Source organism: Podarcis melisellensis (assembly GCF_964234715.1).
Source record: "Podarcis melisellensis genome assembly, chromosome: 2".
In the NCBI taxonomy this organism is placed as follows: Eukaryota; Metazoa; Chordata; class Lepidosauria; order Squamata; family Lacertidae; genus Podarcis; species Podarcis melisellensis.
In genome coordinates this window covers 107,119,392-107,144,785 of record NC_138529.1, presented here as the reverse complement: position 1 = coordinate 107,144,785, position 25,394 = coordinate 107,119,392, and the positions used below count along the sequence as shown (strand labels likewise).

The window sequence follows — 25,394 nt, the reverse complement described above, 5'->3', positions numbered from 1 at the left end:
CTAAACCATGGAGCCTCTTGGGGTTGCAGGCCATAAGGTCGGCAATTCGAATCTATGCGACAGGGTGAGCTCCCGTTGCTCTGTCCCAGCTCCTGCCAGCCTAGCAGTTTGAAAGCACGCCAGTGCAAGTAGATAAATAGGTACCGCTGCGGCGGGAAGGTAAATGGCGTTTTCATGCGCTCTGGTTTCCGTCACAGTGTCCCGTTGCGCCAGAAGCAGTTTAGTCATGCTGGCTACATGACCTGGAAAGCTGTCCGTGGACAAACGCTGGTTCCCTCGGCCTGAAAGTGAGATGAGCGCCGCTTCGCATAGTCGCCTTTGACTGGACTTAACTGTCCAGCGGTCCTATACCTTTTTATTTTACTAGAAGACCTAGTGGCCTGACCCAGCGGGCCTCTTCTTAAGTCACGTTCTTATACGAGTTTTTGTTTCTTTGGTTCCACAGAACATGTTTGCCGCTCTGGAGGCGGAGGAGATAGACGACGAGGAAGAGGGGGATGAGGATGACCAAGAGGAAGAGGCCACAAAGAGCAAAGAGAAGCCCAAACAGGGCAGCCAGCCGGTAAGGGAGCTTGTGACTTCGCTGCGTCAGTTGGGCTTTGTCCACACTGCATTCCACTTTATGCAGGAAGGCAGAGGAGAGAGCTTTAAGACTCCTGCTCTCTCCTTTCATGCACATAGGCTGTTTGGCATCTATTAGTACGGTCATACCTTGGGTTGAAGGGACGCGTTAAACCACTGAGCCTAGGACTTGCTGATCAGAAGGTTGGCGGTTCGAATCCCCACGATGGGGTGAGCTCCCATTGCTCGGTCACTGCTTCTGTCAACCTAGCAGTTCGAAAGCATGTCAAAGTGCAAGTAGATAAATAGGTACCACTCGAGGGGGAAGGTAAAGGGCGTTTCCGTGTGCTGCTCTGGTTCGTCAGAAGCGGCTTAGTCCTGCTGGCCACATGACCCGGAAGCTGTACGCCGGCTCCCTCGGCCAGTAAAGCGAGATGAGCGCCGCAACCCCAGAGTCGGTCACAACTGGACCTAATGGTCAGGGATACCTTTACCTTTACCTTGGGTTGAATATGCTTCATGTTGAGCGCGTTCGAGTTGCGCTCCGCGGCAACCCGGGAGTAACGAAGCACGTTACTTCCGGCTTTCACCGCATGCGCAGACGCTCAAAATGACGTCATGCGCAGAAGCGGCAAAAAGCAACGCGCACGTGCGCAGACATGCCCTCACTAGTTACGTTTGCTTCTGGGTGCGAACGGGGCTCCGGAACGGATCCCGTTCGCATCCCGAGGTACTATTGTATTCTGTTAATTGCACTTGCACCCCACCTTCGTTCATCCAAGGTTCTCAAGACAGAGGGCACGGCTCTCCCTCATTTTATCCTCACAAAATTCCTGCAAGATGGTTTAGGCTGAGATCGGGTGGTGGGCCAAAGGTGAGCTTCATGGCTGAGTGAGGACCAGAACCCACGTCGCCCAGGTCTCCAATCAAACACTCTAACCACTACGCCACGCTGGCTGTCTCTTGTATTTATCAGTGCCTGTGTGCATAGCTTAGATCTCCGCTCCTCCTGTCCACTAGGAACAAAAAACACTGGGCAAGGCAAACTCACCTATTGGTGAGGGTTCTGGCAAAAAGCAACGGGGAGTGTGTATTGGTGTCATGTTAACAATGGGTGAAACGGCACAGTGCTTGGAGTATATTTCCCACATCTGGATGTTTCGAGATACGAGTGCTAGGCGCACTTGGTTACCATAGCAACACCAGGGAGGTTGAGTTTATGCCTTGCTGAGCCATTCACCCTCCCATTTATTCAGGAAATATGCTAGAGAAAGTACAGCGGTACCTCAGGTTACATACGCTTCAGGTTACATTCGCTTCAGGTTACAGACTCTGCTAACCCAGAAATAGTACCTCGGGTTAAGAACTTTGCGTCAGGATGAGAACAGAAATCGTGCTCCGGCGGCGCGGCAGCAGCTGGAGGCCCCATTAGCTAAAGTGGTACCTCAGGTTAAGAACAGACCTCCAGAACGAATTAATTACTTAACCCGAGGTACCACTGTATAATTGTCTCTAGGGCATTCACTTCGTTACTTTGAACTGTGTGGGCGAGGAGTTTTCCCCCCTTAACAGGGGATTGTGGAAGAAGCTGTTCTGCTGGGAGCAGGGAATCTCTGCTGATACGTCACACTGGTTGAGGTGCGGGGAACTACCGACTGACTTCCACAAGTCACCCATAGGGTGGAGTGCCAACCATACTCCTTCAAACATCCTTCTCCAACCTGGAGATGGCTTGGACTACAATTCCCATCAGCCCCAGCCAGCATGGGGCTGATGGGAGTTGTAGTCCAAAAGATGTGAAGGACCCCAGGTTAGGCAAGGCTGTTCCTAGTGCCTGGGGTAATAAGACCTAGGTGCCACTGCAGCTTACCCCACCCTCCAGAAAACCTCTTCCTTCCTACCTCTTCCTTTCTACTTCACGTTGGCAAGAAATGAGCTATATGAGCAAGCCACTTCTCAACCCTATGACTGACCCGGAACTCCGGCAAGTTCTCTGGAGAGACTGAAGAGGTCTATGGAAGCACCTCTTCTATCTCCTGGGGTTCAATCCCTGCACAAAGGACTGTTGAGCCCTGCAGAGCTGTACCAGAAGCGAGAGAGGGCAGGAGAGGAGTCTCAACTCTGAACTGACTTGGAGGGGAGAGCAGCACAGGGGTCTCTCCAAAGGTTTCGTATGAGGGCCTTCTTGGTTTCCTTTCCTGGCCCCGTTTGCTAACACAAACCACGCCATCTTGTGATTTCTGTAGCAGTCGGAAGAGGAGGGAGAGGAAGGGGAGAAGAAAGAAGACGATCCCTACGCCCATCTCAGCAAAAAGGAAAAGAAGAAGCTCAAGAAGCAGGTGAGATCTCTGCCGGGGACTGAAGGAAAAGACCCAAAAGGTTATTCCTGTTTGTGGCTGGCCAGGGGGCGAAAAAAGGACCCGTGGCTTTCTCTGCCTGCCAGTTGTAAGGTCAAATCCTGGTAAAGCACGCCCTGAATAGAAATAAGTCTGTGGAGAGTGATTTGGTGGGCAGACTGGCCCCTGGCAAATTGTAGATGGGGAAGAGTCTCTCTTTTTGTTGCTGTTTCACAGCCAGACCTTTTTTCCTCCTTCCAACAGCTGGAGTTTGAGCGGCAGGTGGCAACCTTAAAAGCAGCCAGCGCGGCAGAGAACGACTTTTCGGTGTCCCAAGCGGAGATGTCCTCGCGGCAGGCCATGCTGGAGAACGCCTCTGACATCAAGGTACGCCTGTCTCGATCCAGTGTCTCCACCTTGCCCCTCCAGTCTGGATCATTCCTCCATTCTCTTCTTCCATTGCATCTCAAGAGTGGGCGCCTAATTGCCGTATTTTTCGCTCCATAGGGTGCACCTAGTTTTTAGGGGGGGAAATAAAGAAAAAAATGTATTCCCGCCCCCCAGCCCCAAAGAGCAAAGAAGCCAAGACAGCGAGCGGGATCCATCCCGCTGGCTGTCTTGGCTTCCTCTTTAGCCACACGCAACCTCTCCAGCCGGGAGAGGATGCGCGCGGCTTCGTTTTTAGCCGTGGGGCTGGGGCGGGGGAAGCCCGAGCTTCCCCCGACCTCAGTCCCCAGAACAGGCTGCTATCCACAAGCCTTCGGAGCCCAGTGGGAACTCCCGCCGGGCTCAGAAGGCTTGCTTATAGCTGCCTGGAGAGCGAGAGGGGTCGGTGCGCACCGACCCCTCTCGCTCTCCAGGCTTCAGCGAAAGCCTGCATTCGCTCCATAGGACGCACACACATTTCCCCTTCATTTTTGGAGGGGAAAAAGTGTGTCCTATAGAGCGAAAAATACGGTATATTTTCTCGACGGATGTATAAGCTTAAGAGGAAGCTGAGTCACTTTTGGCAGAGCAAGGAGATTGCAAGAGGGGCAGCTTTGGCCCAGATGTTTAGCACTTCAACTCCCACCAGAAACATCTGTATGGAGGGAAGCAGGTTGGGCCAATGCATTAAGGCCTCGGGCCAAATTTGAAGCATCTCCAGTTAGAAGAACTTCTGTGGAGGGGCCAGGAAAGACGTTTTAGGAGAATGAAGGGAGGTAGCCTCAAAACACTTTACAAAAGAGCTAAAGCAACAAAATTATCATGAAGAAAAAATTATGGCAATAATTTAAGACTTCCAAAAAGTTAGAACAAGAGTAGAGTAAAAGTAGATTAAAACCCGCATTCTGGGTAGGCTTGTCTAAACATTCAGAGCCAGCAGATGGAAACAAGAGCTTAAATGACAGGACCTTCCCCCCCTTTGAAATTATTATTATTTAATTTTACAAGTGCAAAGTTATAACAATACAGAATGCATATCCATATTTAAGAGATTTCTCTGAATCTCAAGACTTCCCAGCATCCCCTCCCTGGGTTCTACTATCAACCTTTTCAACTGCATATTATTTCATCATCCAAAATTTGTATCTGTCCTTATTATCCGTGTTATTTCCTACATTACAAGTGTCATTAAAGTCCTGCTAATGTTTTTTATCTGCTTACAGTGGTCTCCTAAGTAAATTATAATAAAAAGTACCTCTCTGATTTCCTTTACCTTCTTTTTCAGCTGGAGAAATTTAGCATCTCGGCTCACGGCAAAGAGTTGTTTGTCAACGCAGATCTATATATTGTGGCCGGGCGCCGATACGGCCTGGTGGGGCCTAACGGGTATGTGTCTGTTGTGAGGTGAATCCCCACCATTTTGTTTGCTTACCGCAGTGGATGATGAAACACACTTTAACTCTTTAATTCACAAAGCTGTAAGCAGCTTGGGCCCCAAAGTACCTTATGAGCTCGCTGCCTGATTCCATATTCTCCACCTCGGTTGCTGTGAGGCCTTCCCTCCTCTCTGGACCACACAGGTGGAATTATTTCAGTGGTCCTGGTCCCATTTACACGTGCAAAAACATATTAAGGAAGTACTCCTGTCCTCAGTCCCTCAGGCACATGCCAATAAAAAAATGGCTGCTCCCAATTTTTAATAGACATGTGCCTTTATAAATTTAGTACAGTGGTACCTTGGGTTACAAACACCTTGGGTTACAAACACTTCGGGTAACATACTCCGCTAACCCAGAAATAGTACCTCAGGTTAAGAACTTTGCTTCAGGATGAGAACAGAAATCACGCAGCAGGGGCGCAACGGGAGGCCCCATTAGCTAAAGTTGGTACCTCAGGTTAAGAACTGTTTCGGGTTAAGAACGGACCTCCAGAAGGAATTAAGTTTGTAATCAGAGGTACCACTGTATAGGAGTGCTTTTTAGAAAATGTCCTTGTAGCGTTTTATGGAATATTAAACATCTGTTGGTATGTTTGCAACTTTCCTTTTGAGCACTTTATCTGTAGCTCTTGTTTTGTCTATGGTTGTTTTTGGTTAAGGAGAGCACCAATATTCCAATCCTCCCTCCCTCCCTTTCTCTCCAGGAAAGGCAAAACCACCTTGCTGAAACATATTGCCAACCGGGCCTTGAGCATTCCTCCCAATATTGATGTCCTGCTCTGTGAACAAGGTAAAGGAAGAAGCGTTCCTCCCCTCTGTAGAGGCAGTCCATTCATTGTCCTGCCTAGCCAGGTGGTCCCTCTTATTAAGAACAGAAAAGGCTGCCGTCTTATTATTATTATTTTATTGATAGATAGATAGATTGATTGGATTTATATAACGCCCTATACCCGCAGGTCTCAGGACGGTTAACAGAACTGACTCAAACCACTGGCTCATCTCAGTACTGCCTGCACCAATGGGGAGAAGCTCTCCAGGGGTTCAGCAGAGTGTGTGTCTTAGCCTCAGCTAGCTATGCCTGGGGCCTTCTGCTGTCAGGAGCCAGAGTCAGGAATAGGTCAGCCATAAAACACCCAGTATCAGTGAAGAAAGCAAAACAGTTCAACCTTAGTTATCCCAGCAGGGTCTTGCCCCAATGAGGCAGTTGCATAGACTGAAGATCCCTGCCTTCCCACCGCTCTCTAAGAAAGGTCCTCCTCTGGTTCCTTTCGCAGCAGCCGACGGCTCCTTTGTTTTGCCCGTCTCTGCTGCACCCTCTTCATTTCTCTGCATGTTCTGGGAAACCAGAGGGGAGAGGAGCTGGTTGCAGCAGGAGGGGGAGACTCTCTGCTTCTTCAGCAGCCAGATCTCTGCCTCTTCACCCCTGCTCTGATTCTAGACTGCTCTCTGCCACAGCCTCTTCCTGCTCACTAAACCTTGTTGCCTCTTCAGCTTCCGACATCACCTTCTCCCAGTCTGCTCCTTCTTCTCCCTCTGATCGCTTAGCTTTGTTCCACCACCAGTCCCTGGGCTCTGAGCCTTCTTCCCCTGAGGGTTCCTTTGTGGGTTCCCCAGTCCATAACATCTGCATGCAAACCAGATGTTCAGCCACTGATCTTTGAGCCCTGCCCCCTCTCCATTCAGTAGCACAATATGAGTGTTTTGGCTGCAAAGGTTTTCTTTTTTAAAAAATAATAATTTGGTGCAGGCTTTGATCAATCCTTGACCATGGGGCTTAAGCGGCAGAGTCTTCACGGTGGTGTCCTCCTTTATCTTCACAGAGGTGGTTGCGGATGAAACCCCCGCAGTGCAGGCTGTGCTCAAGGCTGACACCAAGCGGCTGAAGTTGCTGGAGGAGGAGAAGCGCCTGCAGGCGCTGCTAGAGAAAGGGGACGACGGGGCTGCAGAGCGGCTGGAGAAGGTACTCGTGGAGCGTTCCCTGTCCTGTGACCGAGGGGCAGTACAAAACTGGGTTACCCAGGCAGGAGTATTTTGCACAAGAAGCTCTCTGATCTGGAATGGCTGGCATCGCTCAAAATGTGTCCCTGGATACATTCGCAGAACTTCAAAAATGTTTTTTAAGCTGTGTTTCAATCAGTTGTTTTTATATTTGGTGTTAGCCGCCCTGAGCCCGGTCTTGGCTGGGGAGGGCGGGGTATAAATACAATTTTATTATTATTATTATTATCATCTTAGAAAGGCTAGCAAAGCAAATTAAATACTTCTTCTGTGGGGTGAGAAAAAAGGAAGGGACATGTTCACACTCAACCTCTGGTTGTTAGCCGCTTCCCTTTTGTTGATCTCCGCTCACGCCATATATTTCATCCCCTTTCCCCAGGTCTATGAGGAATTGCGGGCCACAGGAGCCGCAGCAGCTGAGGCAAAAGCCCGGAGAATTCTGGCAGGTTTGGGCTTCAACCCTGAGATGCAGAACCGGCAGACCAAGAAGTTCTCCGGAGGCTGGCGGATGAGAGTGTCCCTGGCCAGGTAATTGTCAGGTGGGGAGACGTGGAGAAATGGGAGGATCAGCATGACGTATCCTTGAAGTTAATTCGTTTTCATTTGTTGCCCAGTAGCCAATAGTCTCTGGCTAACGGAACAGTTTTAATTGGAAATCCAATACAGCATCATTCAGACTGTGGCACGGGAGTCCAATAAAGCAAGGGGTGAAAGGTCACAGGTGCTAGCTTGTGATGAGTGGTTGTCAACTAAGTTTTCCTCAAAGTAGACGTTAATGGACCTAACCCAGTCATGTCTGCTAATTGCACTGTGTCTCCTATGAGTGTACACCTCGGTGGTATACCACTCATTTTCTCCTGTCATGAGTGGCTTTAGGATAAGGAAGTCCACCGCTGCCACATTCTGCCTCAAAACGCACTCTGTCTTGCACCACACAATGTAGATCAGGGATTGTCATGGGAGCCAACAGAGCACATTTTGGAATTTTGAGAAAGTGCCATGGTCACTAGACACAAAATGGCTGCCTTGGCGGTGTGATGTAACACAAAATGGCTGCCACTTTTAAAAGAGCTGAAAATAAGACAGGAGCGCAAGGCGTGCCCCCCCTTCCTGTCAATAGGAGGATAGACACCTATATCAGCCACCGCCACTCTCACCCACAAAGAGATGTTTTATTTGCACCTCTCCTCTGTTCAGAACTGATCAGGCGGCCGGTGTCCACTCCTAGTTGCCAGTGAAATGTGGGCCTGTTTAAGGAGAGGCCAAGCCAGTTTATGCAAACAGGAACTGAACACGAAGAGCAAATGGCCTCTGTTGCTTGTGTGGTGTTGTTGTTTAGTTGTGTCCGACTCTTCGTGACCCCGTGGACCAGAGCACCCCAGGCACTCCTGTCTTCCACTGCCTCCCGCAGTTTGGTCAAACTCATGCTGGTAGCTTTGAGAACACTGTCCAACCATCTCATCCTCTGTCGGCCCCTTCTCCTTGTGCCCTCCATCTTTCCCAACATCAGGGTCTTTTCCAGGGAGTCCTCTCTTCTCATCAGGTGGCCAAAGTATTGGAGCCTCAGCTTCACGATCTGTCCTTCCAGTGAGCACTGAGGGCTGATTTCCTTCAGAATGGATAGGTTTGATCTTCTTGCAGTCCATGGGACTCTCAAGAGTCTCCTCCAGCACCATAATTCAAAAGCATCCATTCTTCGGCGATCAGCCTTATTTATGGTCCAGCTCTCACTTCCATACATCACTACTGGGAAAACCATAGCTTTAACTATACGGACCTTTGTTGGCAAGGTGATGTCTCTGCTTTTTAAGATGCTGTCTGTTGCTTGTGCAGGAACAGTCAAACCATCTCACTCAGTATTGTCTACTCTGATTGGCAGCAGCTCTCCAGAGTTTCAGGCACAGTTTTCTCCCTGCCCCACTTGGAGATGCTGGGGGTCCAACCCAGGATTTTCGGCCTTCAAAGTAGATGCACTGCCACCGAGCTATGGCCCTTTGTCATTGCTAACCATGCTCTCCTTTCAGAGCGCTGTTTATGGAGCCCACACTGCTGATGCTCGATGAGCCCACCAACCACTTGGATCTCAACGCCGTCATCTGGCTTAACAAGTAAGTCGCTGCCTCCGTGCATCTGGGGGCATAACAGCAGCTGGGGGGGGTGGGCACCTGCGTGGGTGAACATGCCCGCTTTCCAGTGAAGGGTGGGCAAAGCAGTTTTGGTGCTAGCCTTTTTTCTTTACCTTAATATCATTCATTCGGGCGATGGACACCACCCTCTGGACGATTTGCAATAAAAGTTTAAAAACCACCAGCATCAACCAAGGAAAACCAACCACGCTGTGCATTGTTTATGACATGCAGACTTAGGCCCTAGCAGGAAATAATAAGATGCACACGAGCTTTAGTTACTGATTTATTGAACTTATATCTCACCCTTCTTCCCCAGAGAGTCCAGGGCTGCGAACAGATGCACAGTTTGCTGTGTTTGTAAAAACATTTTGAAACGGATTAAAATGTTCTAAAACCCAATTGCAATGAAAAACATCTAACAGCACTTGCGATTAAAATATGTGCCTATGCGTTGATCTCGGGGCAGCCAGGAACAGTATTCTTCAACCACCAGATGCCTGGGCCCACAGGAATATTTTCGAATCCCTCAAAGTTAGTGATGGAGATGGGCACACCTGACTAGATAAAGCATCATTGCTTCTGAATATCTGTTGCTGGAAACGACAGGAGGGGAGAGAGTCCTTATGCTCCTGTTCAGCTCGCTGGTTTCCCAGAGGCATCTGGGTATCCACTGGGAGATGCTGGACTAGATGGGCCTTTGGCCTGATCCAGCAGGCCATGCTTACGAGGGCATTCAACAACCAGGGAGCCAGCACTGAAAAGGCCCTGTTTTATTTTGCACACGTCACAGGCTTTCCTTGGGCCAGAATTCTTCCCTCTCTGTTAATTTCTCAGCCCCTCCTAATTGCCACCTTACCTACATCCTCCTTTTGCCTCTGTTCCTGATTTCAAAAGAAAGCCTAAACACTGAACATCTGTACATAGAAACCATTGTTGTTGTTTGAATTTATATGCTGCCCTACACCTGGAAGTCTCAGGGCGGTTCACAGAAAAGATCGACATAAAGACCACAATATATATAATCAAAATAAAAACAACAACCCAATAACACCCCCCCTAAAAAAAGAGCTACATTTTAAAAGAGTATAGGATGCCAATCAGATCAACCAAAGGCCTAGTTAAAAAGGAATTGCCTGGTGCTTAAAGGTGTATAATGAAGGCGCCAGGCGAGCTTCCTTAGGGAGAGCATTCCACAGATGGGGAGCCACTGCAGAGAGGGCCCTGTTCTCGTGCTGCCACCCTCCAGACCTCTCAAGGAGGAGGCACACAAAGGAGGGCCTCAGAAGATGATCTCAGGGTCCGGGTAGGTTCATATGGAAAGAGGCGGTCCTTGAGGTATTGCGGTCCTGAGCTGCTTAAGGCTTTAGAGGTCAAAGCCAGCACTTTGAATTGGGCCCGTAAACTAATTGGTAGCCAGTGCAGTCGGACCAGGATCGGTGTAATATCCTCAAACCGTCTTGCTCTGGTGAGTAACCTGGCCGCTGAATTTTGCATCGGCTAAAGTTTCTGAACCATCTTCAGAGGCAGCCCTACGTATTAACGCATTGCCGTAATCTAACCTTGAGGTTAGCAGAGCAAAGACAACAGTAGTTAGGCTATCCCTGTCCAGGTAGGGGCATAGCTGGGCCACCAGCTGATGGAAGGTGCTCCGGGCCGCTGCTTCCAAAGCAGGGTGGTTCCATTACAAGGAAAATGTACTCACTTTTAAAAAAGCATCTGGTGATGGGTTAAAACTCTGAAAACCCTTCGTTGTCTAACGACTGCTCCACACCCTCTTACAGCTACCTCCAAACATGGAAGAAGACCCTCCTTATTGTCTCTCACGACCAGGGTTTCCTGGACGACGTGTGTACGGATATCATCCATCTGGACATGCAGAAGCTTTTCTACTACCGGGGAAACTACAGTAAGTGCCCACAGAAGCCTCCACATTGGAAGGACTAGGCAGGTTTTTTTGTTGGGAGGGGGCAATGCCGTTGCTAGGGTGCTGTTGGGTTTCTTTGCGGGGGGAGTTAAGGAAGTGAAACGTCAAGGAAAACTCATTCAATATTGGTCATAAGGTCACTTTGTAGAACTGAAGCTTCCCCCCCCCACCCCCAATCTAGAAAGCCTTCAAGTTAGAGAAATTGGATTTTGACTTTGGACGTTTAAACTTCAAAATTCCTTGGAATTTGAAGGGTTTTAGACTTGTTGGGGCAGTCTTTTCCCTGCACGTTTTTGTGCTGTATGGGTCGTTGTTGTTTTAAAGAGTGTAAAGTATTGAATGACCCAAAAGGCCAGCTTTCAAATACAGTTAGAGGGTTGAATCTAGAAGTCGTGTGAATTGAACTGAGCTCAAGGGGTGCTCTCAATGGAGAGGGCCTGATTTTCACCAAGTGCCCAGGCTGCTGTTACTGTTGTACATTTAAACCCTCTCTGAGTCTCTGTGATTGAGGTCAGTTCAGCGTGCGGTACTTCAGAAACTTAGAGGCCCGAAATACCCCTTCTGGGTGGAATGTTGTTAGACTGTGAAATCTCCTTGCCCCAGAGCCATGTCTACAGAGGCCTCCATTTGTTGCAGATACAACATAAGCTCCTTCCTTTGTTCAAACCGGAGCAAGGACACAGATCTTGTGACTTGGGAGTGGAGTCACATGACTCCATTTCAGGGCTGCCGCTCAATTCCCACGCCTTCCACCAGGGCAAGGGAGATGGGCATTTTCACAAAGAACTTGGAATGCTGATGTTTGGCAAAACTCATTCTCTCTCTCTCTCTCTCTCTCTGTTCAATATGTTTTACCTCACGACTTAACTCAGCCAACATATGACCATTTGCTGGGAAGTTCAGAAACGACTTATTAGCAATTTATTTCCCTTTTCTTTTCCTCCCTTTGCTCTGGCTCCTGATCAAATCAATTTACCTTATTTTTTGCTCTATAAGACTCACTTTTTCCCTCCTAAAAAGTAAGAGGAAATGTGTGTGCATCTTATGGAGCGAATGCAGGCTGCGCAGCTATCCCAGAAGCCAGAACAGCAAGAGGGATTGCTGCTTTCACTGCACAGTGATCCCTCTTGCTGTTCTGGCTTCTGAGATTCAGAATATTTTTTTCCTTGTTTTCCTCCTCCAAAAACTAGGTGCGTCTTGTGGTCTGGTGTGTCTTATAGTGTGAAAAATACAGTAAATTCAAGAAAGGGGGAGAATGGGGAATAACGGGACAGAAACAGAAAACTTCTGTTTTGCCACCAGAATAACTAAATAAATGTATGCTGATATGCTTGTCCAGTAATGAGGTGTCAGAATTCGAACTCCCTTCCCAACTCTATGCAGAGGTGGCTCCATTCTCCCCACTTTTTTTAAATATGGGGGGAGAAATGGGGGCACCCCTCGGGAAGTATGAGGGCTCAAGATTAGTGATTCAGTAGATTGGGTGGAATCTTAAAACTCTGGGGTGTTTCAGCCTAACATGTCTCCAGCCTTTCTTTTTTTTTGCCAATATGCAAGTGCTGAGATAGCAAATGTATTTTCTAGGATTGAGCAACTGAAACCAGGTTGCTGCTGGTTTTGAGCCCTGGAGCAAAACAAGTCCTTGCTCAGCGACAAGCAGTGACTTGGACCGCATTGGAATCCACTTCCCATGGTCTAGGGGTATCTGCAAAACTAGATTTCCCCATGCCTGACTTTCCCAGGGTGCATTTCCAGGGAGATTTGAATCTCTGTCACCTGTCATTCACAAACCTCTTCTTGGAAGATTTAGTCCATGCCTCCTTATCACCTATAACAGCTAAAAGGGCAACTTCCTCATCTGGTAGCAATATACTTCTGATTAGCAAATACCGGTGCCTGCAAGTGTTGGGTGTTATGAAGTGTGTATGCCAACCTGCATTTCTCACTTGCAATCCTGACACCCTTTCCCCCCCCCCCCAGATGTTGCAACTAAGCTGGCTTAAACACGTACGCCTGGGTTCCTGCCATGGAGGCTTTTTCAGGGCCAAAATAGAACTTCCAGGCTCAGGTGCTATCTGCGACAGCAAAAAGCTGGGCTCCAAGGAGTGCTTCGTAACATGGTGGAGAACCATTGCCTCAAGGGCTTTGCTGGCCACAGCTAGACTCCCAATTCAAGACAAGATAGTTCAGATCTCCAAGATGATGTTGAACTACAACTCCCATCATCCCTGGCTATTGGGTGCTGACAGGGTCTGATGAGAGTTGTTGACCAACAACATGCACCCGATTGGAGAAGGCAGATCCAGGCTGATTGATCCAACCAACGCAGTTCTTAAGAGTTCTCTTCACCCCTCTGCATTTCTCTTCACCCCCCCACCCCACCCCAGTGACTTTCAAGAAGATGTATCAGCAGAAACAGAAGGAGCTTCTGAAACAGTACGAGAAGCAAGAGAAGAAACTGAAAGATCTCAAGGCCGGAGGGAAGTCAACAAAGCAGGCAGTAGGTTTCCGGTTTGTATTTTGTCATGGGACCCACAGACTCGGGAGGAACCCCCCCCCCCCAAAAAAATGTGCAGTTAGGTTCTTCTCTGTGGGCTTCCTGGGAGCAGGGCGGTCCAAGGCGGCAGAGCTTTTCCATGAGTTAATCTGTGGAACTACACGCTGCAGTGTTCTTTACAGCGATTAAATAAGCACAAGCATTGGGATAAGATGGCACCCTTAACCTTCTGCGTGGCCTCGGATATTAGGGCAGACTTTTACTCCAGTGGTGGAAGTTGACAGGAGGGGGGTTGGTTCTAGTCTCTTCTGAAAAAATGTACACATTATTGCACGTTTTAATTAAGGGTTTCTGTCTGGTGAGATTAAAAGAGCATAGCGGCCTAGATTGGGCCTGTCAAGAACGCTTGCCAATAATTGGTGTCCCTGTTAACCTGTCTCCCTCCGGCCATCCCCAGGAAAAGCAGACCAAGGAGGCCCTGACCCGAAAGCAGCAGAAGTGCCGTAAGAAGAACCCGGATGAAGAGGCGAGCGAGGTGCCTGAGCTGCTGAAGCGGCCAAAGGAGTACACTGTTAAATTCACCTTTCCAAACCCACCGCCCCTCAGCCCACCCATTCTGGGCTTGCATGGTACGAGTCTGCCTTAGCCAGGGAGAGTCCATCAGGGAGCAGGGGCAGGCAGTTGTCTGTGTAACTCTGGAAAATCACAAAAGCAATGGCATCTATTAGATAGATAGATAAAGTGGTACCTCGGGTTACATACGCTTCAGGTTACAGACGCTTCAAGTTACAGACTCCGCTAACCCAGAAATAGTACCTCGGGTTAAGAACTTTGCTTCAGGATGAGAACAGAAATCGTGCTCTGGCGGCACAGCGGCAGCAGGAGGCCCCATTAGCTAAAGTGGTGCTTCAGGTTAAGAACAGTTTCAGGTTAAGAACGGACCTCCGCAACGAATTAAGTACTTAACCCGAGGTACCACTGTAGATAGATAGATAGATAGATAGATAGATAGATAGATAGATAGATGATAGATAGATAGATAGATAGATAGATAGATAGATAGATAGATAGATGATATAGATATTAATATATGATTATTACTGAAAGATTGAGGGCAGAAGGAGAAGGGGACAACAGAGAACAAGATGGTTGGACAGTGTTCTCGAAGCTACGAACATGAGTTTGACCAAGTTGTGGGAGGCAGTGGAAGACAAGAGTGCCTGGTGTGCTCTGGTCCATGGGGTCACAAAGAGTCGGACACAACTAAACGACTAAACAACAACAACATTTATGAATTACCTTTCACATGTGTCTCAATATACTATGAAAACGGCTAAGTTCTCATAACAAGAGTGTTTTGCTTCTAGATACAGTGGTACCTTGGTTCTTGAACTGGAGTCCGTTCGACTCCCGAAACCATTCGAAAACCAAGGCGCAGCTTCTGATTGGCTGCAGGAACTTTCTGCACTCAATCGGAAGCTGCGTCAGACCTTCGGCTTCCAAAAACCATTCACAAACCGGAACACTTCTGGGTTTGTGGCATTCGGGAGACGATTTGTTCGACAGCTAAGCCGTTTGAGAACCAAGGTACTACTGTAGTTTTAAGAGGCAATCATTGTAACTGATAGCTACAACAATATATTACAGCGATAGCACATAAGAACATACATGAAATGGACTTGTACTATAACGAAAGCAAAACAGGCTTGCGTAGCTAGTACGAGCCACTAAGACCAAAAACATATTTTTAATTGTGAAGCTGCGTCTAAAAAGAAACACTATTGTTGAGATCTCCAGATTCTATTTTGTTCCATTGCTTCTTCAAAACGAACTTAGAAATAATAATAGATTAATATATTTATTGAGAATAGCACGCACACACAATTTATTTCCACAGTTTCCTACAACACAGTGACTACATTTAGAAATATTTCCTTCCCTGTAGCCCACTCTCCTCCTTTTTCCCTCCTGTAGGTGTGGACTTCTGTTATGAGGGACAGAAGCCTCTGTTCAAAAATTTGGACTTTGGGATTGACATGGAATCTCGAAGTAAGTGATTTTGGGGTCGGGGGCGGTGAATAAGTCCTTCTAAGAAACTTGTATGCCTCTTGTTTACTGAACGAGAAATCCACCTCAGCGTGCTGGCTACATGATGTCCTTTGAAACCGTCATAGTTCCTTCCAGATGTTGTTGGACTCCATCTCCCGTCAGCCCAGGCCGTCATAGGTTGGAAGTCTAGCAACATCTGGAGCCACACTTGCTTATCCCCGTTTTAACGTCTTCCAGTGTTTTATTTTTGCCTGAGAGTTCCCTTCTCAAGTCTGTCTGCCTCAGCTCTTGAGAGCAGGCCACAGGGAGGATCTCCTGAAAGCACCGCTTGCCACACAGGGATCTCAAAGTTGACTCTGCTTTTCTCTCTCCCCTCAGTCTGTATCGTGGGTCCCAACGGCGTCGGGAAAAGTACGCTGCTGTTGCTGTTAACGGGTAAATTGACGCCGGTAAGTGAGCCCTGCCCCTCTTCCCCCTTTTTGGTCTTCCTCGGTTTTTTTAATCATCCCGCTTTGTTCCTGAGATGGCCTCCCTTTTCTGCTTGTCTTCCCTCCACCACATGCCTCTGCTGATCCCGCCAGGAATGTGTGTCCCATTTCTGCTCAGGCAGCGAGAAGGGCTGCTCTAGGTGTGTCCTCAAATTCAGCCCCCCTTGGTGCATGAATTGGGCCACGCCATTGCTGGGGAGCAAGGGACGAGCTGCAGGACCCATCTGTAGATGGCCACATGTGTTTATTTAGTAAATTCATATACCACTTTTTGACTATAGAATCCTTTAAGCGACATTTATGAAAGCGCTACAGGTACACCAAGGACCATGTGCTCACAAAACAACGGTCCCTGCTGAAACAGGAACTGACATCAGGGGTTCCTTGCTGCAGGGCAAGTGGCCCTCATAGGTATCTTATCATCTTTCCAGCTCTGGGCAAGCAACATCTTTGCAGGTGGCATTTTGGCCCTGCTGAATCCTATCTTTTTGAGCACTTCTTTTTTAATCTGGTTGGATTACAGGGAAGGTCATTAGACCTTTGGACTACACTCTTAACTTGTTTTTGTTTCTGTTTTCATCCTTCCAGACAAGAGGGGAAATGAGAAAAAACCACAGGCTGGTAAGTACCCGTGGCAATACAGCAGGGAATGTGGAATGACATTTTGAGGGGGGGCGGGCGTTCACATCTGGAATAGCAAAGCAAGCCTGTGACTCCAAATGGAAGGATCTTTGTCCTGCTGGAAGCTGGTTTGTTCCAAGAAACCATGAAAACAAATAGTTTATGTCTTCACTTGACACATATGGCAGAGGGGCTTCCTACCTTTGCTTTTAAGAAGCTGCTGGGAGGCAGAGGGTCCTGGGGTTGAATGTGAGAGGCCTTGGATTGATTTCTTTCTTTTATGATGGCTATTACATTAGTTCCCCGCCTCTCCTCCAAGAAGCTCGTGGATGTTGGGATTTCATTCTCTCTGGATCATGTGATCCTTATTTACATTCCATACTGCTGGAAGTGTATGGAACACACACTGAACTTCTCTTCTTTGTGCTTTAGTTTTCTGCTCTTTGTTCTCTGCTCTCGGACAGAGAAGACATGTGAGACACTGCTCACACTAGCCATCTTTGTTGTTTTGATTTGCTGTAAATAAAGAAGCTTTCGTGGCACCACATACCCTACGCAGCCTCACTTCTTGCTGAAACTCTGCTATAGTGTGCCCACAAGTCCACTGGATGATGTGGGTCGCAGTTCTCCTGCATACAGGGGATGTACGCATAATGGATGCATGTCTTTAAGAGTGGTCTGCTGAAAAACCAGTGCAGAGCAGTGGGATCTCAAATAATAATAATACAGTCATACCTCGGGTTAAATACGCTTTGAGTTGAGCGCGTTAGAGTTGCGCTCCGCGGCAACCCGGAAGTAACGGAGCGCGTTACTTCTGGGTTTCGCCGCTTGCACATGCGCAGACGCTCAAAATGACATCGCGCGCATGCGCAGAAGCGGCGAAAAGCGGCGTGCGCAGGTGTGCCGTTGCTAGTTACGTTTACCTCTAGATGCAAACAGGGCTCCGGAATGGATCCCGTTCGTATCTAGAGGTACCGCTGTAATAATAATAATTTTTATTTATTTATTTATATCCCACCCTCCCCAGCCAAAGCTGGGCTCAGAGCGGCTAACAACAAGTAAAAATAGCACAGTGTACATAAAATCACACAGTCAATTAATTAAAATACATTCTAAAATCAATTCAGAATCAAATTAATGGCAACCATTGGGCTAGAGCTCTATGAGGATTACAGAAGGAGAGAGGGGGTCAGACTGTGCCTTGGCAAAAGGCCTGGTGGAACAGCTCCATCTTGCAGGCCCTGCGGAAAGATGTCAAGTCCCTCTCCTCTGTCCAGAGGTGCCAGGAACTGAGCTGAGCTCACACAGCGCCTCAGTGTGGCACCCTTTTAAACTGGTTAAGGGAGTGGGGCGGTAGTAGTAGTAGTAGTAATAATAATAATAATAATCTTATTTATACCCCACCCATCTGGCTGGGTGGCTCCCAACAGAATATAAAAAACACATAAAAACATAAGCTTTTTTAAAAAAAACTTCTCTAAACTGGGCTGCCTTTAGGTGTCTTCTAAACGTCAGATAGTTGTTTATTTCCTTGACATTGGATGGGAGGGCGTTCCACAGGGCAAGGTGCCACAACCGGGCTGGTGACATTTCCTTTCGCAGGATGAAAGACCTGTCCTTTTCTCTCCTGGCAGAAAATCGGGTTCTTCAACCAGCAGTATGCCGACCAGCTGAATATGCAGGAAACGGCGACAGAGTACCTGCAGCGCAACTTCAACCTGCCCTACCAGGATGCCCGCAAATGCCTGGGGCGGTTTGGCCTGGAGAGCCATGCCCACACCATCCAGATCTGCAAGCTCTCTGGTATATAAAGTAATAATATAGTGGTACCTCGGGTGACAAACACTTCGGGTTACAGACTCCGCTAACCCGGAAGTAGTACCTTGGGTTGAGAACTTTACCTGAAGATGAGAATGAAAATCACGCAGTGGCGGCGGGAGGCCCCATTAGCTAAAGTGGTGCTTCAGGTTAAGAACAGTTTCAGGTTAAGAACAGACCTCCGGAACGAGTTAAGTTTGTAACCCGAGGTATAATAATAATAATAATAATTATTATTATTATTATTATTATTATTATTATTATTATTATTATTTTATTGATTGATTGTGTGCCTCGGAAAACCAGCTGCAAGCAGGGATATTGCTCCTGTGCTCTGATCCTGCTTGCACACTTCCCTGGCTCCTGTGAGAACAGGGTGCTGGACTAGATGGGCACTTCTGAGCTTTCTATTCATAGAGGGGGCATCTCACATTCATTGTCTCTCTTCTGTTTTGTACTTCCTTCTAGGGGGACAGAAAGCCCGTGTGGTCTTTGCCGAACTCGCTTGTAGGGAACCAGATGTCCTCATTTTGGTGAGTCCCACACATAACTCCTTGAAGAGGAGGGGCGGCGTATGGGATATATCTTGTAAGATTTGATAGTTATCTCATTACTACAAAATAGCAATAAATTTGAACCTAATCAATTTTGGAGCACTGGGATTGTTCCCCGAGGAATTGCGCTTACCTTACCGCCAGCAGCAGGGACGCGGGTGGCGCTGTGGGTTAAACCACAGAGCCTAGGACTTGCCAATCAGAAGGTCAGCGGTTCGAATCCCTGCGATGGGGTGAGCTCCCGTTGCTCGGTCCCTGCTCCTGCCAACCTAGCAGTTCGAAAGCATGTCAAAGTACAAGTAGATAAATAGGTACCGCTCTGGTGGGAAGGTAAACGCCGTTTCCGTGCGCTGCTCTAGTTCGCCAGAAGTGGCTTAGTCATGCTGGCCACATGACCCAGAAGCTGTACGCCGGCTCCCTCGGCCAATAATGGTCAGGGACACCTTTACCTTTACCTTTATCGCCAGCAGAGTGTATTGGAGCGGTCCCAGACTGTTGGATCTTTTAAGCAGAGAGGCCACAATAAGGGCCTGCCTGCCTGCCTGCCTTTCTTTCTTTTTCTTTCTCTTTCTCTCTCTCTCTCTCTCGCTCTCTCGCTCTCCCCTCCCTTCCTTCCTTCCTTCCTTCCTTCCTTCCTTCCTTCCTTCCTTCCTTCCTTCCTTCCTTCCTTCCTTCCTTCCTTCTTCCCTTTCTTCCCTTTCTTCCCTTTCTTCCCTTTCTTTCCCTTTCTTTCCCTTTCTTTCCCTTTCTTTCCCTGTCTCTTAATGAAAGGATGGCAATCCTTGGTGCACCTTCCTCCAATTCTATTGCTCTTTTCTTCACAACCCCATTCAGCTACCCTCTGTTTCAGATCCTGAGCTAAGCTTAAAGGTCCTAAAAGCACCTTCCTGAGTCTGCATTAGCTTTCAGTTGCTAATGCTTGGAAACCCAGCAAGGCTGCTTTCTGAAATCTGCCCAGTACAGTGGTACCTCTGGTTACGTACTTAATTTGTTCCAGAGGTCCGTTCTTAAACTGAAACTGTTCGTAACCTGAAGCACCACTTTAGCTAATGGGGCCTCCCGCTGCAGCCGTGCCGCCGGAGCACGATTTCTGTTCTTATCCTGAAGCAAAGTTCTTAACCTGAATCACTATTTCTGGGTTAGTGGAGTCTGTAACCTGAAGCGTATGTAACATGAAGCATATGTAACCCGAGGTACCACTGTACTACAAAGATTTCTGCTGCTGCAGAACCTGGGAGCTGAAAGCATCCTTCTCCAACCCCACCCCCGACTCCCCACCACTGTAGAGCAGTGTTTCCCAATCTTGGGTCTCCAGCTGTTTTTGGACTACAACTCCCATCATCCCTTGCTAGCAAGACCAATGGTCAGGGATGATGGGAATTGTAGTCCAACAGCAGCTGGAGACCCAAGGTTGGGAAACACTGCTGTAGAGCAATGAAAAGCCAAGAGACTGTCCCCACCCCCATGCACTTCATCCTCTTTTTGTGACTTTTCTTGGCCCCCCAGGATGAACCGACGAATAACCTGGATATTGAGTCAATCGATGCCTTGGGCGATGCCATCAACGAGTATAAAGGAGGTGAGTGAAACATCTGGAGAGCACCGGGTTGGGGAAGGCCGTTCTAAAGAGCATATGGATTATGTTTCCTACATTTCCTACACGCAGCGGTTTCACCCTCAAAGCCCTAGTGATGAAGTAGACCTCACACACAAGATTTTGAAGATGACTCTTCACCTGCAGGATGGCAGATATTAACAATCAGTATTATATATGCATAGCAAGTCCGATACAATGTGTTTCTCCCCTGAGCCCAAGATAGGGTCTTCTTGCTTCTTGCTTTCAAAACTCCTTTATAGCAGTGTGTAAGTTAGCAGTCCATAGCTTGTCTGTCCTCACAAACTCCTCCAGATATAGCGTCTGCTTGAAATTTCCATATTCAGTGAAACAGCCAGCCACCCGCCACCTCCAACCCTTCCTATCTAACACACACACACACACACACACACACACACACACTTTTAAAGGGAGTTAACAAATTGACACAGCAATGATTCCATGTTTCTTTTTTTGTGGTTTATTTATTTATTTTTATACATTTATTTGCATTTCATACATTCTTCCTTTTTTGACAAAGTAATAATCATAAATGAATAAGAATTAAAATGTGCACCCCACCACGGAGACCATTCCATTGTAAATATCCAACCTCCCAAAATTTCAACACCTCTAGTGATGGTTTGACCCCTTTCTGTTTTAACAGTACAATTTCTGCAAACAACCCTCTATATCTCCTCAAAATCATTTTTCCTGCATATTCCCCGTCTTACCTTAACGGCACATGCTAATTTATCATTAATAGCTATATCCCACACCTCTTTATACCGTTCTTCCATTTTATATTCCGCTTGCCCCTTCCACTTCCTAGCTATAATAATTCTTGCAGCTATCAATAAATTTGTGAGCAAGTCCTTCGTAGCCTGCGAACCTTCCACCCCATTGTAAATTGATAATAATGCTACCCCTGGAGTTTGGTCTGCTTTAACACAGTGATTTCTGTTATCTCCTTAAACACCCTTTGCCAAAAAAATTGTACATATTTTCATCCCCACTACATGTGAACATGATTCTGCATTTTTGTGACCTTAATTGGAGTCGCAATATTTTGCGGCTATTACATTACATTGGTTTTCTTTTCACCCTTACAATTCAGTCTTAGTAAAATACATTTTATTACAAATACAAACATGCCCTGCTCATGTTCCCAGCCACTACTTCTCTCTGGTAGCTCTTGAGACCAGAAGAGGCACATACCGTATTTTTCCGTGTATAAGACACCCCCATGTATAAAGAAGAAGAAGAAGAGTTTGGATTTGATATCCCGCCTTTCACTCCCCTTCAGGAGTCTCAAAGCGGCTAACATTCTCCTTTCCCTTCCTCCCCCACAACAAACACTCTGTGAGGTGAGTGGGGCTGAGAGACTTCAAAGAAGTGTGACTGGCCCAAGGTCACCCAGCAGCTGCATGTGGAGGAGCGGAGACTCAAACCCGGTTCCCCAGATTACGTGACTACCGCTCTTAACCACTACACCACACTGGCTCTCACCATAAATTTTTGGGTACTCAGATTTAAGAAAATTTGGGGGGAAATGCTGAAAATCACTAACCCGACTGACAAACGCTGACAATCGCTCGTGTTGCAGAAGCCAACAGCAGCCGGCAATTGCACGCCCAGTTGACACAGGGGCAGCCAATCCACAGCAGCCCTTGCCGCAGCAACTGATCACCTGCCCAATTACTGCAGCAGCAGCCAATCCACAGCAGCCCTTGCTGCAGCCACCAATCACCCACCAAATCGCTGCTGACAAGCTCCTGCTTGCGGCTGCAACTGATCACCAGTCCCCCCTATGCACTATCTGTGTATAAGACGACCCCCGTTTTTTAACATTATTTTAGAGTAAAAAAAAAACCCTTGTCTTATACACGGAAAAGTGTGGTATATTGTCCTGTGGAAGGGGTTTTTTTTGGGGGGGGTGTTTTGCAGCAAGTGGAATTTTCTTAGAGCATGATGTGCTAACTGTCCCGCCTCTTCCCCCTTCCAGCCGTCATCGTTGTGAGCCACGACGCCCGGCTTATCACAGAGACCAACTGCCACCTTTGGGTGGTGGAAGACCGCTCTGTCAACCAGATAGATGGCGACTTCGAAGACTACAAGCGTGAAGTGCTGGAGGCCTTGGGCGAAGTCCTGGTCAATCGGCCCCGGGAATGAGGATGAACGAGGCGGGGTCTCTTCGGTATAGGCCCCGCCTCCCTCGGTTTTCCTAGCAGAAGCTCCTCCCTTTCCTTGAGAAGCCGGACTCTATTTATCTGACAGCTGAGGGAGGAAAGATTGAGCATTGAGAAGGAGCTAACAGCTCCATCTTACTCTTCCCTCACCACCACCAGCAGGAAAGTTAAAAGTGTTTGAGGGGGTTGAAAAAGTGTGGGTGTGTCTCCCAGCGGCTTGTTGTTCCCACCCCCGAGGCTGGCATTTTGGTGTCATTTTTACAGATCTCCTTTCTCTTTTTCCTCCCACCGTACACTTAATAAATTAAAATGTGAAGGATGTTTTTGCCTTTGTATTTATTTATATATGTAGATGTGTATATATGTCAGCACATCGAAAAACAAGCGCTGAGATGGAAACACAATTGCCCAGCTTACAACATTGCATCAGATAATGAGTCGCTAAGATTATAATCCAGATTATCAATATCTCTGAATAAACAAGGAAGAAAGCAACATACCGTATTTTTTGCTCTATAAGACTCACTTTTCCCCTCCTAAAAAGTAAGGGGAAATGAGTGTGCGTCTTATGGAGTGAATGCAGGCTGTGCAGCTATCACAGAAGCCAGAACAGCAAGTGGGATTGCTGCTTTCACTGCGCAGTGATCCCTCTTGCTGTTCTGGCTTCTGAAATTCAGAATACTTTTTTTCTTGTTTTCCTCCTCCAAAAACTAGGTGCGTCTTGTGGTCTGGTGCGTCTTATAGAGCGAAAAATACGGCACTTCATACATTTAATACAGTTCATAGAAGAGCCTACTCAGTATCTTTCCCCTGTTTATATACTTAAAATATGTTGTTTAAGGAGAATCATATTTATCTTAGAATCATAGAGTTGGAAGGGACCCTGGCGGTTAATTAGTCCAACCCCCTGCAGTGCAGGAATATGCAGCTGTCCCATACGGGAATCGAACCTGAGACCTTGGTGTTATCAGCACCACGCTCTAGCCAACAGAGCTATCTATGTGATTGCAAACAGGTTTAGTTTTTTTTAATTCTGGAGGATAGGGAGTGAGAAGGTGGGAACAAGTTGAGTGAGCAAGGGGAAGGAGGCAGGCAAGGGTTTCACCACCATCACTGCCTCCTTTGAGGGGGAGGCCTCTAAGCAGTTTTAAAGTTCTGCTTCGTAGCACCAGAGTTGCCAATGTGGTGCCCATGTGCCTGCAGCGCCGCCGGCCCCCCCACCCCGAAATTTGGCTTGAAGCAAGCATTCTGTTGTAGCCAGTAGCCAACTGGTTGCAATGACAGCTTCCTCTCGTTTGCAGATGTGCCTCTTCCCAAAAAGAGCTTGGTGCCCCTAGTGCATGCCTTGATATTTGCCAGATGGAGATCCTTAGCTCAGTTTGCAAAGGCCGGGGGTGGACAAGCTTTGGTCTTCATGGATCTATGATTGCACAAATGGGCATCTCAGCAAGTTGAACTGAAGATTAAGGTGCTTCTGAGGACATGCCAAGCCAGTCAGTTTTGTTTCCAAAACAGAATCTTCTGCCCTTCCACACACAAATCCCCTTCTGATCCTACCCCACCTTTGCTTCAGCAGCCTAATTTAGCAGGGTCGGGGAAGGGAATCTCTTTGGTTGCTATTGTTAAATCAGATTGAGGTTGAATCCTGACAAGACAGAAGTACTGTTTTGGGGGGACAGGAGGCGGGCAGGTGGGTGGGTGTGGAAGACTCCCTGATCCTGAATGGGGTAACTGTGCCCCTGAAGCACCAGGTGTGCAGCCTGGGAGTCATTTTGTACTCGCAGCTGTCCCTGGAGGCGCAGGTCAAATCTGTGTCCAGGGCAGCTGTTTACCAGCTCCATCTGGTACGCAGGCTGAGACCCTATCTGCCCACGGACTGCCTCGCCAGAGTGGTGCATGCTCTGGTTGCCTTTCGCTTGGACTACTGCAATGCGCTCTATGTGGGGCTATCTTTGAAGGTGACCCGGAAACTACAACTAATCCAGAATACGGCAGCTAGACTGGTGACTGGGAGCAGCCTCTGAGACCACATAACACCGGTCTTGAAAGACCTACATTGGCTCCCAGTACGTTTCCGAGCACAATTCAAAGTGTTGGTGCTGACCTTTAAAGCCCTAAACGGACTCGGTCCAGTATATCTGAAGGAGCGACTCCAGCCCCATCATTCAGCCCAGACACTGAGGTCCAACTCTGAGGGCCTTCTGGCAGTTCCCTCACTGTAAGAAGCCAAGTTACAGGGAACCAGGCAGAGGGCCTTCTTGGTAGTGGCACCCACCCTGTGGAACGCCCTCCCACCTGATGTTAAAGAGAGCAACAACTACCAGACTTTTAGAAGACATCTGAAGGCAGCCCTGTTTAGGGAAGCTTTTAATGTTTGATGGACTACTATATTTTAATATTTTGTTGGAAGCTGCCCAGAGTGGCTGGGGAAACCCAGCCAGATGGGCAGGGTATAAATAATAAAACAAATTTATTTATTTATTTTATACACTTCTGAATCTATTGCAACGCACCCCTAGATCTAACAGCAGATCCCAATCTACCGTCCACTCGCCTAGACAGCATGTAGCATTCACTGGGCTAAAGAGTGTTCTAAGTGGGTAGTAAGTGAAGACACACAGTGGGGTGCAGGAAACAGTTTTAATTCAAATTAAGTCAAATTGGTCTCATTCAGTCTCAGATCCCATGATAAGCAGTAACAGCTCAACTGGGACAAAGTTGGGTCAAATGTGGAACAGTAATGCAGAAGAGAATTAAGAATGGGACAGGGAA

The 25,394-nt window shown here is 47.7% G+C and overlaps 1 protein-coding gene across 2 annotated transcripts in view; it reads left to right on the top strand.

Moving 5' to 3' along the window:
- Positions 1-22,952, top strand: part of ABCF1 (ATP binding cassette subfamily F member 1) — a 36,649-nt gene extending 13,697 nt beyond the window's left edge. For both annotated transcript variants that reach the window (XM_081901622.1, XM_081901621.1), the window contains exons 11-28: positions 446-562; positions 2,808-2,900; positions 3,162-3,284; positions 4,609-4,709; positions 5,466-5,551; positions 6,582-6,721; positions 7,139-7,287; positions 8,784-8,867; positions 10,670-10,794; positions 13,200-13,312; positions 13,767-13,938; positions 15,284-15,358; positions 15,737-15,807; positions 16,435-16,467; positions 18,102-18,270; positions 18,754-18,818; positions 20,346-20,418; positions 22,439-22,952. In XM_081901622.1, coding sequence (XP_081757748.1) covers positions 446-562; positions 2,808-2,900; positions 3,162-3,284; positions 4,609-4,709; positions 5,466-5,551; positions 6,582-6,721; positions 7,139-7,287; positions 8,784-8,867; positions 10,670-10,794; positions 13,200-13,312; positions 13,767-13,938; positions 15,284-15,358; positions 15,737-15,807; positions 16,435-16,467; positions 18,102-18,270; positions 18,754-18,818; positions 20,346-20,418; positions 22,439-22,605 — 1,956 coding nt within the window. In that variant the 3' untranslated portion in view covers positions 22,606-22,952. The remainder of the gene's footprint in view (positions 1-445; positions 563-2,807; positions 2,901-3,161; positions 3,285-4,608; positions 4,710-5,465; positions 5,552-6,581; positions 6,722-7,138; positions 7,288-8,783; positions 8,868-10,669; positions 10,795-13,199; positions 13,313-13,766; positions 13,939-15,283; positions 15,359-15,736; positions 15,808-16,434; positions 16,468-18,101; positions 18,271-18,753; positions 18,819-20,345; positions 20,419-22,438) is intronic.
- Positions 22,953-25,394: the final 2,442 nt, after the last annotated feature.